Below are 13,293 nucleotides of genomic sequence, written 5' to 3'. Positions count from 1 at the left end.
ATAGAGGAGCTTTCGGATACAAAGGCCGATGTATTATGTGCAATTGATTATGATGCCTTTGTATGTCACATGCAAGATATGCAGATTACCAAGGCTGATGTGATTGATGCACTTTTGTCAGTTGATGATGGTGTCACTCAAACATGGATTGTAGACTTTGGTGCCTCTTTCCATGTAACTCCTTGCTTGGAGTGTTTCACTATGTTCAATGCAGGTAGTTATGGAAAAGTATACCTTGGAAATAACCATGCTTGCAACATTGATGGGGTTGGCACTGTACACTTGTCTTTAGATAATGGGCAAGAGCTTGTGTTGAAAGATATCTAATATGTGCCTAGCATCAAGAAGAGTTTACTATCTATTGGTCAGCTTGACTTGCATGGTTACACTACACTGTTTGGTGGTGGTTTGTGAAAATTAAAAAAGGATTCCATGCTGATTGCAAAAGGAACCAAGAAGGGCACTTTGTATTGTTTGCAGTATAAAGCTTTGAATGGTAGGTTTCTTGCAGTTGCTGAAATTGGTTGTCATTTAGAGTTGTGGCATAAGAGACTAGGCCATATGAGCCAGAAAGGACTTGATGTCCTTACCTCTTTGAAGAGGGTTGATAGAAAAGACTTAAACTTGACTTTTGTAATGATTGTCAGTTTGGGAAGCAAATGAAAAATTCATTTTACTCTAGTGTCTCGCGTAAGTCCAATGTCTTGGACTTGGTGCATTCTGATGTATGTAGTATGCCCGTGAAATCGTTGGGTGGTGCTGCATATTTTATCTCTTTCATTGATGACTATTCCAGGAAGATTTGGGCTTATCTGTTGAAAAAGAAAAGTAATGTGTTTGCTATTTTTAAAACTTTTCATGCATTTGTGACCACTCAGATAGGTAGAAAGCTTGCTTGAGAATTGATAATGGGGGTGAGTTCACATCTACTGAGTTTAAGTCTTTTTGTGACTTGCATGGAATAAAGAGGGAGCTTATAGCTCCTTACAACCCTTCTTCAAATGGGGTGGCTGAAAGATATAATATGACTTAATGTGAAAGAGTGCGGTGCATGCTATCCACTGCTAATCTCTCTCATGAATTTTGGGGAGATACACTTAAAACTACGGTTCACATTTGCAACTGCTCTCCAAACAGATCCATAAATAATGGCATCCCTGAGGAGGTTTGGTCTCGCAAATCGGCTTCATATGACCATGTACGCATATTTGGCTGTGATGCTTTCGTGCATGTTAGAAATGAGCTGAGGAATAAACTTGACCCAAAATCCACCAAAGGCATTTTCATAGCCTATGGTGATGAGGGTGAATTTGGCTACAGAGTGTGGTTACCTCAATCCAAGAAAATTATACGCAGCCGTAATGTTGTGTTCAACAAGGCAAAATTGTTGAAAGGTACTTTAGCCTCTAATGAAGATATGAAAAAGATCAAATTTCAGAATTTGCAGCCACCTATTACTTCAAATGATGAGCCTTATGATACTTTACCATAGATTGAAGCTGATGCTCAGCTGGTTATTTTTGAGCCAGATGATGATGGACAACAATTAGAAGCACAAGGAGGTCATGCACAGCAACATAGACTTGCTGATTATGAAAATGCAAATGCTAGTAATGAAAATGAAGGTACTGTACAGCATGAATAGCATGCTGAAAATGACTTACAGCAGCCAATAAATGTTGAAAATAACATACCTCCAGATGTAGACCCCATTCCTGAAAATGTAGATCATTAGGTACATAGGTCTACACGTTTAAGAAGGCAACCACATAGGTATGACCCCTCTTTGCACTATGTGATGCTTACAGATGAGGGTGAGCCTCTTACATATAAAGAGGCCAAGTCATGCAAATTCAGCAATAAGTGGAAGCTAGCTTTGCAGGAAGAGATTAAATCTTTGTATGCTAATGATACTAGGGATCTTGTGTCATTGCCCAAAGGAAAAAGCCTCTTTCAAACAAATGGGATTACAAAGTAAGGACAGTTGATGGGAAACCCAAGTACAAGGCAAGACTATTTGCCAAAGGGTATGCACAAAAGGAAGGGATTGACTTCCAAGAGGTCTTCTCACTTGTTGTGAAGATGATCACTCTACGTGTGCTTTTTGCTCTCACTACTGTATTGGACTTAGAGCTATACCAAATGGATGTAAAAACAACTTTTCTGCATGGTGACATTGATTAGGAAATCTACATGAAACACCTCGAGGGTTTTGTAGTTCCTAGAAAAGAGCAGATGGTGTGTAAACTAAAACGCAGCTTGTATGGGCTGAAGCAAGCACCACAGCAATGGTACAAAAAAGTTTAACACTTTTATGCTCTCTCATGGGTTTACACGCAGCCATGCAGATCATTGTTTGTACATGAAAAATGATACAAATGGCAGCCCCATCATACTTATTTTGTATGTGGATGATATGTTGCTAGCTGGGAAAAGAAAGACTAGCTTGGATGCTCTCAAAGATCAACTAAAATCAGCCTTCTCCATGAAAGATTTGGGAAATGCAGAGCATATTTTGGGCATGAGGATTTGCAGAGATAGAATGCAGAAATTGTTGTATTTATCTCAAGAAAAGTACATTGAAAAGGTACTGGACAAATTTAACATGGCTGAAGCTAAGCCTTTTGGGGTGCCTTTACCTCCATACCTAAAGCTTAGTAAAGCCAACATCCCAAAAGATGACGTGGAAGCAAATGCGATGAAGGGAGTCCCTTATGCACCTGCTTGTGGCTCTCTTATGTATGCTATGGTTGCTACTCATCCAGACATTGCTCATGCAGTGGGAGTTGTCTATAGCTTTATGTCAAATCCCGGCAAACCACATTGGGAAGCAGTTGTGAAGAAAACTGCTAGGGTTTGCACTGAGGATACACAGAGTGTACGACCACGACAAAAACACAAAGAGACACACACACACACACAAAGGGAAAAACTCAAACCCTAAATGCAAAACTTAAAAACTCAAACCCTAAACGCAAATCTCAAAACTCAAACACAAACAGAAGAAGGGAGAGAGAGAACACAACTCTGAAGTGAATGAATGCTGTAAATGAATGTAAGAGTATACAGTGTGCTCAAGGGCAGAGCAATGTCAGAGTGTGATGTCCACCAAAGATGGATCCCAAGTCTATGACCACCAGTCGGAGTGTAGGAGTACTGAATAGTGAATGGCAGCAGGCTGGTCACCAAAACATAGCAGTCTAGAGGCTGGAAACTGATAAACGCAGCAGTGTACCACCGATCGGAGGTTGGAAACTGTGCACAGTCTGCTGTAAACAGTAGGCTGAAACAATGTCTGAGAGTGTCAAGGCCTACAATGCTGAAAATGCAGGCTGGCTGACCCTAGAAATGATGGACAGCAGGCTGAACAACAGTCTGGGACATTCTGGAGCAGTCGCCAGCAGCTGAGTGCTGTCGCCTATAGCAATGGACAGGCTGAAGATAATGTGGCTGCAGTCAATGATGGCTGGACAGCAGATGGAGGCGGGCTACAGGCTGGAAACTGGGTGCCAACAGTAACATAGGGTGTGTGGGCTGGTGTAACCTGCAAACAAGGATGATGGCTAAATGGGGGCAGCCTCTCTATTTATAGATGTGGAAGGACACCCTAAAAATTAGGGTTTCCACTAAACTCTCTCGAACCGCTTCCCGTTTTAGGGTTTTACTCTAAAAGAGCATTTTTAGTGTGTTTTGGGGCTGTTTAAGAGGCTAATCAAAAAGTAATGCATATTATAGCTCAACAGCAATCAAGTGTATTCTTTGATACCTAAAGGGTACAAAGAAAGTGTATTTGCTATATGGGCAAGGTGCACTTAGTTTACAGGGTTATTGTGATGCAAATATGACAGGTGACTTGGACACTCGTAGGTCCACTAGCAGATATGTCTTTAAGTTGCTGGTCGGGCCGTTTCTTGGGGTTCTAAGTTGCAGAACATCATAGCACTGAGTACTACCGAAGCTGAATAACATATCAACTACTGAAGGTTCTAAGGAAGCTATATGGTTGAGTAGACTTGCAAAGGATCTCGGCATGTCTATGAGTACTCCAGTGTTGGGATGGATAGCCAGAGTGTTCTGTATCTGGCTAAGAATGCCATGTATCATTCACGCACAAAGCATATAGATGTGCGATATCACTTTATCAGACAGATTCTAGAAGATGGTCAAATCACATTGACCAAGATCAAAACACAAGGCAACCCTACAGATGTTCTCACTAAAAGTCTAAGCAAGGCTCAGCATGAGCATTGCATACGACTAGTGGGAGTTGGTTAGAGGTTCACTTTGGACCTTTAAGTGGGAGGTTGTTGGGATAAAGACCCTTCTTCATCTCCGTGTATAGTACACATATATTATTTAGTTATATATGTAAATGCACCCTTACGTGCCCCAAGTATAAATACATTTTATTCTTTGTGTACCAACACATTGTTGGTACACCCAAAATCGAATCGTATTTTCACTCTCTCTCTCTCAGTCACTCTTACTTGCTTGCTCACTCCTCGAGTTGCTGCTCACTCCTCCAACTGAGCTCCAACAATAACCAAGTTTCTTATAGTTTCGATCAACTTGTGTCTCTTTTGTTGCAAGAAGAACAAAGCTGACTCAACCACAATGCTACCATGGTGACTAAACAAGCCTTTTCCAACCATCATCGTGAAAAACCTAAACCGAGGCTAAAAAGCAAGGTTACTAGTCAAAAATCAGGAAACTTTCATGTTGGTCATCCTTCTTTTTCCAACCCTTTTACATCGAAGACAGCCTTCCATGCTAGTCCACCATCCTCTTCCAAACCTTCAAAGGGTACAATCAACAAACCTAAGAGGTGTAATTATTACGGAAAGACAGGGCAAAACATCACTGGATGTCATAAGCGCATTGCGTCCGAGAAAAAGTAGTCTGGTCTTGCTCTCACACGAGACTGCGACTATTCTCAGTTTAAGGATTATACTTTTTTCATTCAGTGTCAATATAATCCTTCTACTCACGATGCTTGTTTTTCTATTGTTAATGCAGCTTCATATTTCAATAGTGGTGTATCTAAGCACATCACCTCTTGTCGCGCATCATTTTCATCTCTCTCTAATGTACCTAAGGGGGTATAGTCATGTGTGCTAACAATGCCTCTTATGCAATTAAAGGCAATGGTCATGTGTGGGTTATCTCCGTTGTGGGCACTCCTTTGACATTGCATGATGTTCTCTATATGCCCAACATCAAGAAGAATCTCCTTTCCATTTCAGCCATTGCAACTTCATGATTTGGCATCATTTTTTATGGTCTACAATGTCCATATATGATGATCAAGTTTCTTATTCCATCATCTTGACAAGCACCCTCACTAAAGGTCTCTATCATCCTGATACTTTTATGATTAGCAACTTATTCAAAATCCTATTGACAATGCCTTATCAATAAAGGAATCCTTTCATAATACACATTTATGGCATCAGAGGCTTGGCCACATTAACTATTGAGCATTGATGAAGCTCCACTCAGAGGATATGGTCAAAGATCTTCCAAAAATTCACTTGCCATTGAATCACATTTGTAAAGGTTGTTTACTTGGTGAAACCCATCGATTCTCCTTTCCTGAGGATTCTCATGTTCATTCGCCATCTATTTAACATCTCCTTCACAATGATGTTTGTGGTCTTATGCGGACCAAATCCATCGATGGATTTCTATATTTTGTCACATTCATTGATGACAACTCCCGATTTAATTGGATATACGGACTGAAATCAAAGTCTAAAGTCTTCTCTTTCTTCAAGACGTTTATTGCCATGGTGGAAAACCAAAAGGCTTTTGCATTTAGACCCTTTCCACCGATAGTGGGGTGAATATCTTTCCAAACTGTTTTCAAAGTATCTTGCATCTCGAGGTATTCATCATCAATGCACTGTTCCTTACTCTCCACAACAAAATGGAGTAGTGGAACAAAAGAATAGATCACTCATGGAGATGACAAGATGCATGCTGAAGAGTAAGAATTTACCTAATTCTTTTTGGTTCGACGCTATTCTATGTGTTGTTTATGTTTTGAACAGGTGTCCCACAAGAACTTTACACACAATCACTCCTTATGAGGCATGGATTGGCTCCAAGCCTTCTCTCTTCCGTGTGAGGATTTTCAAATCATTGGCGTATGCTCATGTGCCTTCTCAAAAAAGGCATAAGCTGGATAATAAGAATATTCATTGCATACTTACAGGATATAGTGCTAAAAGTAAAGGATACCACCTTATGCTTGACTTATCTATGTCACACGAGGCCTAATCTTCAGTTTGATGTCTCCGAGTTGAGCAAATTTATGCAAAGCCCTTCAATACTTCATTGGTAGAGAGTGAAGCATTTCTTTTGGTATCTTGAAGGCACCCAAGATCTTGGCGTTTTCCACAAGGCTGATTCTTCTCTCTCTGTGCTTAGATTTAGATTCTCGTGTTTCTTATAGTGGAAATTGCTTCTTCTTGGGTATATCTCTTGTTTTTTGGTTCAACAAGAAACAAACTACAATTGCTACTTTTAGTTGTGAAACTAAGTACAAAGTATCGTTCACAACCACAATGGAGTGTGTTTGGCTCTACAAGTTATTTGCAAACCTTCATGTGGACCAAAGGGTTCTGACACTTATCTACACTAACAACAAAAGTGCTTTGGCCATTGCACGGAACCTAGTGTTCCATGCCCACACAAAGCATATAGAAGTTCATTACCATTATGTTCGTGATTGGATGTTAGCTAGAGAAATAGAGTTGTCCTATATACCTACCAAAGACAACTTGGCAGATCTTTTTGCAAAGGCTCTTCCTCAACCAAAGTTCCAAGCTTTTTGGCAAGCCTTGAACTTGATTCCATTTGTTCCATGATTTGTTATGCCCTATATTATCATAAGTTGCTAAATCCACTTGGATGAGCTTGTGCAACTATGACCTTATATCTCCTTTTATTTTCTAGGATTTTGTCATTGTTCCTAGATCAATCCGCCCATTTCATGGAAGGGAGTTATAGATCATCTCATGGCCCATTTCATGGAAGGGAGTTAGGGTTTCCTATGAAGATTAAGTTATTAGGGTTTTATTTTATTATACAAAGACACTTTGTGCCTCATTAGCACAGAAGTATGGCATTATTCACTGTGATCACCTTGAGCATTGTACTCTCTCACACCCATTAATACACTTCTCATTTGTGGTCGAGTATCATTGTGCATCGATTAATTCTTTCATTCTCATTCATTTTCTATTAAATCAATCGCACAATTGCTCCACACGCTTGGGCCAACACAAAGCTCCTAATGTCCCCATCTTATTGAGACTAAGGCTCACAAGCAAGAGATGACTGTGCAAGACACACATGACTACTAACAAGAACCTGGAAAAAGGAGATGGAACAAAGTGATTGGGTAACCTCCTATTTAGAGATGTGGATCCTCCCAAAGTTCGGGTACTTATTGGACACAAAAACTTTGGTATTTTTGGAGTTTGGGGCTCTATTAATGAGCTAATATGGAGATCTAATGTGCAATGCATCTCTTTTAGCTTAACAACACCCACACAAGGGGTGCCACAATAGCCAATCGGGGACTAGTAGCCCCGGAAGATTGAGAAGGCAAAGAATGATATGATGGTGGATAGGAAGGAACCCAGTCACAAGCTATCCTACAATCCGTGCCACAATCACCATGTCAATCTTGGAAATCTGAAAAATGATACTCACAATCACAGCTTTTTGAATGCCGGCCTTCAAAGTTCATGGTCTTTGACGTCACTTCAATGGTCCTCACATTCCTAGTCCACCACTCATCATGGTTTGCCAAAGATGTCCTTCAAGAAACCTGCCCTCCTCCCCCGAGAGAGAGAGAGAGAGAGAGAGAGAGAACATTGCCGCTCTGAATGAACAAGACCTGGAAAAAGATGTCTGCCTGTTCAGGGCCCGTGTCTGCTGTGCAGTAGTTGAAAATGGGGAGTATCCGAGGCAAGAAGGCCCAAACGCTGCCAAGAATGAAGGCTTTTCTGCAGAACGCAGGAAATATAGATGCTCTAGGCAGAAAATGCAGCCTATTACAGGCTGAAACTGATCAATGAGCCTGGAAGTATGCTGCCCTACAAGAAACACACCAATGCAAAAGAGTGACGACTGCACTAAATAAGTGTTGCCCAGCAGAGAAAGAAGGTCATCTGGCTGATAGGGACAGGTTGCAACACAAAAGGCAGCATGGGATGAGCCAATAGCTGGAAAAGGGCTGCCCAGCTGGTAGAAACAGGCGCCAACAATGCAGAAGGGTCACCCAGCTGTCAAAAGTAGCTATTTACAGAAAACGCAGCCAAAGAGAGGTGGCCAAACTGAAAATGCAGGCTGTTGATGGTTGTTCAGCAGCAAACATGGCTAGGTAAGGGGTAGAACTATCAACGTGCAGCGAATGCCAAAGCATATGACCAGACTGAAAGAAAATGAACATGGAGAGAAGAGGGAGAGAGGAAAGTGGATGAACACTGAAATGAATAAGGCAGATACATACACGGGCTGTCGGCTATATCTCCGCGATGCGATCTGTTTCCCACCTGAAAAACCAAAGTGGAGATGACCGGAGGCTGGCCAGCCTATAAACAGGCAGGGAAAAAACAATTAAATAATCAGGTCGGCCAGTTTAAGATTGCTGCAAACAATGAATCCCAGTAATAAATAATAAATGATGCATCATATTGCCTATGCCACATGGCCTCTGCATAGCCTGCATGGCCAGCCTGACTGCCAGGCAATGCTGGAAATCACCAAACAACTACAAAAAACTGTCCAACTTGTATCCAGGAAATGCGTATCTGTGTGCAAGAGTGCTAATCGTACAACAATAAACTGCTAATGCCTATCCAAGGGATGAATAAATCTCTAACAGCTGTCTTTTGGGTGCTAGCTCAAACTTGTCCCTTTGTTTCTTCGAAATGTGAACATAGGCCTCACACCTAAATACCCTGAAATACGACACATCCGGCTTTTGACCAAAGTACACCTCAAAAGGTGTCACACCAACCATGGCTCATGTAGGGGATCGATTAAGAATGTGGACAGCGATGGCCACTGCTTCGATCCATAGACGTTAAGGTGTTTGCCAATGCTCCATCATAGTTCGAGCCATCTTGATCACACAATGATTCTTCCGCTCCAATATGCCATTCTCCTAAGGTGTATTCATGTTGGAAAACTCCTAGTGAATACAGCAATTTGCACAAAACCTGGCTAGCTCGTTCTGTCGCAAAGGAGCATCCTCAATCACCTCCAAATGGAGGGAGGCAGCCGATGAAGGAGCACTCAGCAACCACCGCTCCTAAGTCCTTTGTAGTTTTCTCCTCCTTTGTGTTCTTCTTGTCCTTGTTGGGCAATCCTTCTTTCAATGACTTGTCTTGCCACAAATATGACAAGTGGACTCCTTGTCTTTATCTTGCCTAGTTTTCTTGTCCTTCTTCTTCTTCTTCTAGTTTGTCCCCTTCTCTTGTGAAGATTGTCTTGCCAACGCCTCCAACTTGGGAGTATCCTGACCTTTGAGTTGTTCCTCTTGATCCATGACCATCAGAACCAACTCCTCCCACTTAAGGGTATTTGTCTGCCTTAAAGCAATCAAGACATAGAATGCACTAAATTCGGGCGATAATTGCGAAAGAAGAGGTATCACCATGTCCTCTGAGGTAATTGCCTTCCCTACATTCTGGACCTACATCTGCAATTGCCAAAGCTTATCGACATGCTCCCAAATGGACGCGGCCTTGGAGGAGTAACATCCGCATCTATACCTCTAAAGGCACCCGCTTCATCATAATCATCTGATTGTACAATTGGTCTAATTCCAACCATGTCTCACGAGCAACAATCAAATGCTCAATGTAAGCTATTACTGTTGAAGTGCAAGAGAGAAAGAGGAAGAAGCGGATGCACACATTTGGTTTGTCCCAATGTGCCTGTACCTTCACCAACTTAGCTTTCTCATCAGTAGAAAGCTTGGAGGCATCATCGGCTATAGGATAGCCTATAGCCTTGGTTACAAGCTCTGCCAAATCATAGAACTCCAAGATGGCAAGCATCATTACCCCCAAATGTGGTAATTCCCCCCATCAAGCTTCAGATCTGAAGGAAGAGCCAGTAACATGGGGACTTAATAGTCCATAATAGCCTTAAACTCCATGTCGATCTCAAAAGAAACTATCACATGAATACCCTGCAAAAAAACAAGTCCAACCCCCTCTGACTTCAAAAACCCAGCCTACTAGGGCTTCCTTTTCTCATCCCAAACTTGTCTCAACCAACGGAGACAATGAAAACTTAAAATCTGCACCAAAAGGCTGAAAACACAGCCCTTTCTCCTTCATGAACAGCAAAAAACTGTTGCTTCGCTCCTTGCCTGCACTTCACCTATTCACCTTAGCCTTGTGTCCATGCAGACCCCTCCCGCTCGCCCTCAAAACACAGAAAACACAAACTTTTGTCGCGCTGAAATCTCCCTTTCAGATCTGCCCTCAATTAATTAGCCCTTCAATACTCCTCTAATGCGGTGTTAAAGTGCAACAAATGCGGAAGCATACAGCTAGGCTGAAAGAAAATAAACACGGAGAGAAGAGGAAGAGATAAAAGTGACAGTAGAACGCAAAAATCTGCAGTGAATGAATGCTGAAATGAAGAAGCCACATATGTACATAGGCTATCGAATGTATCTCCACGAAGCGATTTCTCTCCCACTTGAAAACCAAAGTGGAGAGGACCTGAGGCTGCCCAGCTAAATAATTCTGCATCATACTATCTATGCCACATGGCATTTGCATTGCCTACATGGCCAGCCGGACTACCCAGCAATGCTGGAAATCACCAAACAACCACAAAAAACTGTCCAACCTATATCCAAGAAATGCGTAATTGTGTCCAAGAGTGCTAATTGTACAACACTAAACTGACAATGCCTATCCAAGGGATGAATAAATCTTTATAACAGATATAGGCTGCCCTACTCAACTAGGCTCACAATGCGCAAGGACCGCAACTGAAGTAGATAATGCCCCACCTTTCAAAGCGTGGACAGCTACTCCTCTTCATAGACTCTAGCTCCCACCAAGGCAAATGATACCATGTGATAGTGCGCAACGGAAAGGAAAGCGAATATGAAGTGAGGAAGAAAGAAAAGAAAGACAAAAGGAATGCAAAGAATAAAGGAACAATCTAACAAGACTGAACGATGCATTCTCTGATCTATGTCAACCCCAACATGCAACTCTAGGCATCAGTGTGGTCACCAAATGGAGGTAAGAGGAGAAGATGATGATGGAGAAGGCTGGTTGGAAAGATAAAATAATGGATGAATGAAGCGAGGGAAGAAGCTAGCTATAAATAGGCAGACTGAGGCCACAATTGGCATACAAATTGGCCAAGCCCAAAATGTGAGCACCTAGGTCAGCTTGCCCAACTAAGAAAAATTGTCACCATTCACCATGCCAAAAACAAAATGCACTAGTGTACCCTCCATCTAAAGTGTCTTAAACACATAAAACGACACACAAACACCATGTCAAAGCTCCTAAGGGCCTTGTCTGACTCAAACCGAGGCTCATAGGCAAGAGATGATTGTACATGATACATCTGCTAAAACAGATGCTACCTCAAGTGTTGTTATTTGGTCAAGGCATCAGAAAACTGGTATGCATGAACATGGCCATGTCACAAAACGATATATTTAACTCAGCAACTCTCCATTAAGATGGGGTAGTGCCTATAAAGAGCCACAAATTCAAAAAGGCTAGGCACCCAACTCGCTGCCCCAACCTGATTGAGGTCTAGGCAATACATGGCCCTATACCAAAAACCCTTGTCTTTGATGTCTAGGCAATACATGGCCCCAAACCCATTGACTCCATGATAGAACGATGAAAACAAGGTGTGCCATTCCACTTTTCACTTCAAAGTGAAAGGTTATTGTAAAAAGATGACCACAAAAAAAAAAACGCATGGCAATAGTAACCACCTTTTCTGAAAGCAAAAGGGAGTTGCAGGTAATCGAATGCCTCGAGTCTCAATTCCACATTTTCCAACTGTGCAACACCTGTAGAGGAGCATTATCAGTTTAAGGCGAAATAAAATGCTCAAAGCTTAATTCAACATTTTCCAACTGTGCAACACCGGTAGAGAGAAGCATTTAAAGCAAAATCAAACACGGGAACATGTGTGTCACTATTGTCAGTGTGCTAAGAATGACAAAGCCGCTACTGACTTGAAGATAGCTAGTATGACGAGTAAGGAAATATGATAGATTGCCAGCATTGTAATTCAGCAATGGCCGTGCGTGTGTAGTGCTGGAAAGATAATCGGAAGTGTCTTATCAGGCTTTTTTTTTTTTAATAGCAAGAATTCTAGTTAGATTGGAGAAATATCACCGTTCCAGAGGCCAAGGCGGAGCTGCTCAGGGTGGATGCCTTGCACGTAGTTGCTCAGGTAGTCCGCCAGCAGCTGAGAGACGAAGCTCTCAAGCATGCTGGCCATCGGAAGCCTCATTCTCTCTCTCTCTTGTCTTGCTACTGCTTCTGCTGCTTCTTCTTCTTCTTCTTCTTCTTCTTCTTCTTCTTCTGCCTGGCTAGGAATTTGACATCAGCATTGGAATTAATACTGCTGCTCCTTCTTCTTCATCTATCGATTTTATCTTCATATAGAGACCTATGCTCTGGTAGGAAATTTATCTCAGAAAGGAAATTTCAGCACTGGAATCCAAGCTTATTTTGCTTCTCCTTCTTCTTTTCCTCTTCTGTAATCAATCTAACTGTAAGAAACTTATGTGAGAAACGTCGTCTAGGCGTTGCTCACGCGCGGATTCCACGCTCCATCGCCGAGAGAGACCGCAGAACGTCACCGATTGAAGTATCCAAATTCAAGCCTGTCATCGTAATAAAGGGAGAATAAAAATACCAGCGGTTTATGGTGTGTCCGCGATAAATTCAGTGCGAAACGTAAAGGTTTGTAGCCCAATATTGCTTAACCTGATTTTGCATCGGCAACCTAGCCTAGTCTAGAAAGAAAAGAGCGTCACCCTGATCACAAAATACAGCTTTCCACGATGATTCGTCCCTTTTCGCAAAAATTTCATTAAAGGTTCTAGCCCAATATTGCTTAAACTTATATTTGCATCGGACCCTCCGAATAAGAGTTTCTTAGATGGTTTAGTAGCACCTTCAAAAGGAAATGCGCTATTGCTCTGTTCAAGTTCATCGATCGTGGCTTTTATCAAGTTCCTATCGAATCTACCAAAGAGAGGGAATGGATATT

General features: G+C 41.8%; 1 protein-coding gene across 2 annotated transcripts in view; it reads right to left on the bottom strand.

Annotated features, from left to right (window-relative positions):
- The window catches only part of LOC148024453 (vacuolar protein sorting-associated protein, putative (DUF1162)), a 233,987-nt gene extending 220,931 nt beyond the window's left edge, over window positions 1–13,056 (bottom strand). The window contains exons 1-2 of one of the 2 annotated variants that reach the window (XM_087694080.1): window positions 12,411–13,056; window positions 12,002–12,079 (exon numbers count right to left, since the gene is read on the bottom strand). In XM_087694080.1, the coding sequence (XP_087550206.1) occupies window positions 12,002–12,079; window positions 12,411–12,528 (196 nt within the window). In that variant the 5' untranslated portion in view covers window positions 12,529–13,056. The remainder of the gene's footprint in view (window positions 1–12,001; window positions 12,080–12,410) is intronic. The other variant, XM_087694079.1, reaches the window with a different exon arrangement.
- Between the last annotated feature and the right edge of the window lie 237 nt (window positions 13,057–13,293).

The sequence above is a fragment of the Lygodium microphyllum genome, chromosome 15, assembly GCF_053477565.2.
Source record: "Lygodium microphyllum isolate KBCC chromosome 15, Lygodium_microphyllum_v1.1.10, whole genome shotgun sequence".
Lineage (NCBI taxonomy): Eukaryota > Viridiplantae > Streptophyta > Polypodiopsida > Schizaeales > Lygodiaceae > Lygodium > Lygodium microphyllum.
Note: the sequence above shows the minus strand (reverse complement) of the source record. Positions and strands in the feature narration are given on the sequence as shown.